This window comes from Erigeron canadensis, chromosome 8, assembly GCF_010389155.1.
Source record: "Erigeron canadensis isolate Cc75 chromosome 8, C_canadensis_v1, whole genome shotgun sequence".
Lineage (NCBI taxonomy): Eukaryota > Viridiplantae > Streptophyta > Magnoliopsida > Asterales > Asteraceae > Erigeron > Erigeron canadensis.
The window spans coordinates 26,266,426-26,273,656 of record NC_057768.1 but is presented as its reverse complement, the minus strand read 5'-3'; the positions used below and the strand labels follow the sequence as shown (position 1 = coordinate 26,273,656).

Sequence of the window (7,231 nt, the reverse complement as noted above, 5' to 3'; positions counted from 1 at the left end):
CAAATCCGGGTAGAGGTTGTAGAAAGGGGTGTTGTCAAGCCATTTATCAATCCAAAATCTAATATTGCATTCGTCACCTAAGACACTTGTGAACATATACTCCAGAGAAATGTCAAAAGTGGGACTTATGGGAGCTTAATCCAACAATAGATTTCCAAGCTCCCACCAAGATATTGCGATAGGGTAAGGGTGAGCGATATAAAAAAATTATGCTTAATTGAACTCATTGAATTCTCGCGTTAATAGTTTAACCTTTAAACCTATTTTATAAATTTTAAAAATCTACATTATCAGTCACTACAAACCCCTTCCTCTAAGACGTAGCTATATTTTTTTTCCCGTTGAAAGCTTGACAGTCCATATCATCCAATTATTTCATCTTCGTAAGTAAAACTCGATTGATAATTGATAAATAAAGATTTGGGAAGTTTCTTGAAAGCATTTCAAAATAACGATGATATCAATTTAAACTATTTGTTAAGCAGCAGCATTTTTTTTTTTATCATCTTAAATGAACTTCAAAACCGTCAAACTAATCCAAACCGATACTTGATCCATGTAACTTATGCATAATACCTCAATGAGAAGAACAAAGCAAAATTACATATATTTTTCCTCACTGTAATCTGCATTCATTTACACCGGCAAAAAGGAACACATATCAAGTTAACTACAGTATACTAGTCTAACCCTGTTAATAAAGAACGACTAGTGTTGTTGACACATGCAGTCAGGAATGGGATAGGTATATATAGATTGAGTCTCCTTTCTTAACCTAATTTGCCCTTGTCTGTTCTTATGTCCATTTTGTACAGACTGCTGAAACTCCTGCCACTCCATCGTTTCGTTTAGAAATAGTTGGCTCAAGAGCACCATATTCGGTCTGATAGTCTTCATGTTCCTGTAAGCTCGATACCCTAGCTGAAAAACAAGTAGCAACGTTGCTTTGTTAGAAAGAATCATATGGATAATACAAAGAATGATCTAGTTTCTATAGCTACTTGGCCTATGTAGTACAAGTAAAGGAAATGCACGGGTTGGGTAACAGGCTAAACTAGGTTCACATTGAAATGAGCAAGTAATTCACCCAAGACACTTCAGTCCAACTTTAAAACAAAAAATTAGTATGTTATATATAATCATAAATTGTAGTATTAACATCATAATAATATTTTTAATATATTAAGTTAGGAGGGTGCAAGCATTTGCATACACTTTCAAATCATTTAATTGATAACTAATTTGAATTAGAACCCCTGTTTGACCACTTATAAATGAATTTCAATCCCGGCATGGTTTCATATAAATGATTAGGAACTGCCACCTTGAAAGCAAATGATCATTTTCAAATGCAAAAAAGGAAAACTGCATGTTGCAATTTGAATTCAATGAACAGAGTATATTATTTCCAAATGCATTTTTAAAGAGCGATTATGTTCCCAATAAATACATACCATTGCATTGTGCATGTTGCCCGGGGAAGCAGATATGAAAATATCAGTGTGCATACTGACATAATAATCAACAGCAGCTAACAATGATGCCTTTCCTTCAACTTCAGCTCGTTCTCTATCAGAGGCAAGGCTTTTTTTATCCTCCATAAGTGGAAACAGTTTACGCAGAGTAGAAATCCTTGCTTCTCCACCATAAACCTTTTAAAGAGGGACATAGTAAGCAGTCAAGCAGATTATGCAGAGGTTGCTTCAGTCGCGTTTTGAGCAAAGGAACTTTCATATATATAATCAGTGGCTATGTAGTGCAAACAACTATTTTATTCTTGCTAAAAGTGCCAAGCGTGATAATGCTTAAATTGCATGTAAAAGGTTTGTGATTTCAGTCAATGTAAATGGTTTGTGAACTCAGTCGATGTAAAAGGTCTGTGATTTCAATTAATTTCTAAATTACATTCAAAATCAAAATTAAGGGTAATATGCTATAACCCTATAAGTATCTATGGGTTAACAATTAAGTATACAAATTACAAGGGCCCTAATTGAATTATTATATTATTCCTTATAAGTTAATGTTAATGCTAAAAGTATGTTAGAGTTTGACTCAAATGTTCTTTTCATGCCCGATATTCAATTCACAGTTTCATAAAAAATTTCAAATTCCCTCATTCCTGCGGTTTTGCCGTTTCTTCCTTTCTTTTGATAAGGGTTGGTTTGAAGTGAAAAACAAGCAAGAAAGTAAGAAACTAGAGAAGTACAACTACTTACATAATATAAGGTTTGTTTTGAATTCGACTATTAAAATATGAGTTCCACTTTTACTCTTTCCAATGCACGGGGATTTCATTTTGTTAGGAGACTTAAGTTGTAGGCTGTAAATCATTATTTTTCCTATTCATACCGTCACAAAAAAATTGATTGCATTGCTATGAGATGAAGAAGATTCCTTAATTTGCCGTTTTTGAAGGGTATCTTAGAAATTTGATGGATGAGTAATTTCTAAAAACATGTTCGCAAAGTTTAAAGTTAAAGAATTTCTTTAAACTTTATGTGAAATGTGAACTCTAAATGTTCAAGATCAATTGGAGAAGATCAGAAATACCTTGTGAGATGCGAGATAAAGCCGTGTATCGTTGTTGAACCCCAAAGCTCTCAGTAGCAGACCAATCTCTTCAGGAGTTAATGGACATCGTCCCTGATGTCTTAACTCCTCATTAGTGAACTGAGTTTTCATGACTCGCCCCTGCCAAATCACTTGGCGGTACTTTGCAAGAGCCAACTTCTCCGCTTTTCCACCACCAAAATCACAAGCTGAATGGGCAGCCATATCCTGTGCAATAGATCATTCTAAGAAACATAACTATAATTTATGGATAAGATATAGAGGTGGCAATATGGGAGGTTGAGTAACTGGCAAACCAATTAATTTTGGGTATTGGTCAGTGTATTAGGTTGACTGGAGACTGTCCAAATTGCCAACAAAAGTGATTATATATATATATATATACATATATAAATCAATTATATGAATAGGTAATATTAAAGTAAAGAGGAAATTAATGTTCTCTTTCCCAATAATAGGGAAACGTTAATTTTGCAAAGATAAAAGGGGTCACTGATCGATTTGAAACAGATAAAGGGATACCATCACAAATCACTGTAAACCCCCACACTTGAACAGTGTTTCAGCCCCTGTTTCAAATAGATAAATGTCCCCCTTATTTGTTCCAGATTGGTTAGTGACTCCTTTTATTGTTGCAAAATTAACATTACCCCTTTTATTGCTAAAAGAACATTAAATGCCCTCCTTCTGTGTATAGCAATTTGCCCTTTTCAATTTCATGATTTAGCAGGTCTTATGCATTAAAAAAACTATGAGCAACTTCAGGCCATTTTTCTTCTATGATTTTTTTCAGAAAAGTTATTTTTAAACATACCCTTATGGCATGTTAGAAATAAAAGTCATAAAACAGATTACCCAAATCAACCCATTTGTGAGTAAATAGGTTGAAGTTATCACCTCTAATGAGAACCTGAACGCATTTGGCTAATTATGGTCAGAAGAAACAAAGGGGGTGATGACGAAGCAACTTGGTTAGTACTTAGTAAGAGGTCACTAGTAAAGAGGGCAGCTATGTGTTTAAAAGAGAGCACCTCCTAAATTCCTTAATTGAAAAAATGGATAATTATTTAGAAAAAGAACCAAGAAAGTGTTCTTGTATTCATATTTAATGTATTGATTCTTTCCGAAAATATAGAAAAAGAAGCCAAAAGGGTGTTAATAGGTCAACCTACTGAGTTTTGATCTAGCCTAAGAGTTACAAATTTTGACCATTATCTGAATTACCTAACCCACCCACTCAGCAATCACCCAAAAGGAGATACACAATCAAATTGGTAACAACTTTGGTGATAAATGAGCCAAATATTGAGTAAATGAACGATAATATGCAATTAAGTTGGCACACATTGGTGATAATGAATCAGACTTTGTGTAAAGAAGACATACTTTGTCAAAGCGAAGATGTAAAACGATAAACTTTCCAGTTCCTGTTTCATCCTTTGTTCCGCTTATCATGCCAGGAGAAGTTCGAAGACGTTGGACAAGGGTGTCACCTAGTCTCCTGATGTGGGGAACGAAAAGTAATGCTTGAAAGTTAACCTTGCATCGAAGATATTGGATCTCCTTGGGTAAGTTATCAAAAGCCAAACGATGCGAGAATGGCGCTATAGCAGCTACCCCATGACTGAAACAATAGACTGAAGATCAAAATGTAGATTATGTTTTAATTTGACTTATGAGAAATTTTGTAAACTAATCTTTATCCAATATAAACTGCAACAATTTTTCAAGCTTCCTTTATATCTGAAATTACTTATGTTATTATCGTTATTGTTACAAATAACAGATGATGTCACTTTAAAAATGGCCTACAAAATCTCCCATCTTGTCATTGATGAATAACAAACACATTTGGTTAAAAATTAGGTGCCACACAAACATTTTTGCCAAAACTCCAAAAGGCAAAAGTTCAAAAGACCAGTAACAAGCTAAAACTTAAATTATTGTAAAGTTTCAGGCGGAAAACTGGACAGTGAAAAATGAATGCACAATGTCAAGAGAAGGCAAAAGAATCAGTTCGGGTGGGCAAGGGGGGGGGGGGGGGGGTCAAGCGGGTGACTTGTAAGTATGGGTCGAAATGGGTTCCATGCAAGCACACACACAAATATATAATGCGTTTTAATATGAACTAGAATAGCCATTTAGGTTTTTTTGCATTTGAATACACCATGGGTCAGTTTAAACCTGTTTAACTGTTACCTTATCCTCTAGCATAATCCAGTTGACCCGTTCTAATTAAAACATACCCCAATTTGAGACATTTATAAGTGAATTGCTCAAAATTGCCACCTCTTTTTAACTGTTGAACTGTCACTGTACTTGTACTGAGAACTGTAAACTTTGAAAAAACAATGACTTAAACTAGTTCTAGTACCAAAAATAAAATAAAAGATGATGACAAACCTATAGAGCATTGGCAGCACATTTTCCAGATACCAGTTAGCAGAAGCATGTACAGGTGCCGTCTTGATTCTAGTAGCTCGTATGCCTGTGCCATAGTACTCCCTTGTGCTCCATGAGTACATGCTGGGAAGCTCTTTAACTATGGAGACTTCATTTTGCAACACCTCAATAAAGTGATCAACATCAAATATATCACTGAAAGAACTGCATAGCACATACAACTTTTATTTTATCAGTAGTTTGTGAGACAATTAGTTTAAAATACAAAGATAAGCCAATTTAGCTGCCAAATAAATACCTTGGATCTTTCCAGACAGGATTTACTTCAAGGTATGGGATTACTAGAGTCGCATTTAAGATTTTAGCAACAGCAACTGCATCACAAATCTTTAGGAGAAAATATTTTAGAAGATCGAAGAAAAACAAAACAAATGATTAACTTTTTTTTTGAACAGAAACAAATAATTAACTTAATGAAATGTTACTCATTTTTCTTTTATTTTTTATGATTGTTTGCTTGCATTCAAGAGATGAAACAGCGTACCCCCATTCTTTGCTGGTTCAATCCACCATCTAGAAACACCTGAATATACCCCCATGATTTCTCTGGATTGACTAACATCATGATTTCAATCAACAAATGAACAGAGTATATTCCAGAACAAGTTCGAACATAAACATGTAACTTAAGGAAAACTCACATGAAACACTAGGGGAGTCGAGACAAGGTTTCCATCCTTGGTAAGGTAATGGAGACCAAATATCCGATTCTTGTGTCTCAGACTGCGTAAAAAAAAACGTGTTACAAATGTTAATTGTGAGCACCTAAAAAAATTAGATTCAAAACTCGACCCAGGGGAAATAAAAGGGCTTAGCACCTACTCACACTTTGCTCAAGTGAAGCACCCTCTAATAGACGAATGTGCTTTGCAGTCGGAGCAATCCACTCCTACAAGAAGAAGAAAGCTCCTCATTGTCATCTTAGTTGACCAGAACACTTTTTAACGCAAAACGATATATCCTAAGGTTAGAATGTCGTACATTTCGTTCATCAATACAACAACAAACAAATAAAAGACATCCGCTTCTATTCTGTAGTTATATATATACAAATGTTGTACAACAACGAGGAGCAACAATAGCAGTTATTTTGGATCCGCCTAGTCTATTCAACTGCACAACGTTTCATTGTCATATAATTAAAGAGTAGTTTGTGCATAACCAATTTTAGTTTTATGGACTTTTAAAACTATCATTTTGATGCATTAAAAGTCCATAAAACTAACCTAGTGTATAACTAGTTATTATCATTATTTAAGTGTTTAACAAAACATTGATCCGTCAAAATTGACAAAATCACCTTTTTTTCTTACACTCACATTGATCCAAGACGGATGCACAAAAAAACCTTGTAATTTTCTTGATTTTGACGGATCAATGTGTTGTTAAACACTTGAATAATAATAATAATAATAACTAGTTATACACTATGTTAGTTTTATGGATTTTTAATGCATCAAAATGAAGTTTTTAAGTGTTCTCATTCTAAGGCTGGATGTATTGGATTGACTACCCCCCTCTCTCTCTATATATATATATATGTGTGTGTGTGTGTGTGGGTGAGAGAGAGAGAGAGAGAAAATCAGCAGATTCAGATTCATAAGACTGTAATATGAAAGAAAGAGAGGGAGGGAGGTACCGAGAATAATGAAGGATAGGAACGGGAGAAAGGATGAAAGAGATTTGGCCATAAATTGGGAATAAAAATCAACAAAATCCCAGCAAAAGCAACAGCTTTCTGTTGTCGTGACTGTAATTGTGACGTTGTTGTGGTTTGTGATTTCATCTCCTTCTTTTTATAATTAGAATGTGAGATATATAAATGAGAGGGTCGCATTTATGGTCGCCAGATCTAACATCAACACCACCAGCATCACTTGTTGATTTTATTTGAATTTCTAACTGGGTGATTCATTTGTATGGAGCACTATCAGGTTTTTTTTTTTTTTTTTCTTCTTCTTGTGTTCATATGTCTGTCAAAATCAACATGGTTAAGATCGAGATGTTGATCTAAATCTTAATGACGTTGTAATATGTTTTTTTTTTCTTTTAATATTTGAGACACGACATTTAATTGAACAGTATAAAAAGCTTAAACCACACATGCCTGAGATGAAATCAGGACTCTTAAAGCCCGTAAGAAGTGAGATTGTGAATTTCCCAAAAGGTCTAAAATTTGATATTTATTTATATA

The 7,231-nt window shown here is 34.3% G+C and overlaps 1 protein-coding gene across 1 annotated transcript; it reads right to left on the bottom strand.

Annotated features, from left to right (window-relative positions):
* Positions 1-581: 581 nt before the first annotated feature.
* LOC122578217 (O-fucosyltransferase 31-like) lies at positions 582-7,016 on the bottom strand. The gene is made up of 10 exons (XM_043750126.1): positions 6,677-7,016; positions 5,864-5,926; positions 5,679-5,760; positions 5,522-5,592; positions 5,276-5,364; positions 4,978-5,181; positions 3,961-4,198; positions 2,554-2,781; positions 1,455-1,652; positions 582-921 (listed from the first exon to the last, which is right to left on the bottom strand). The coding sequence occupies exons 1-10, from the start codon at positions 6,872-6,874 to the stop codon at positions 709-711; spliced, it is 1,584 nt and encodes a 527-aa protein (XP_043606061.1). The 5' UTR covers positions 6,875-7,016; the 3' UTR covers positions 582-708.
* Positions 7,017-7,231: the final 215 nt, after the last annotated feature.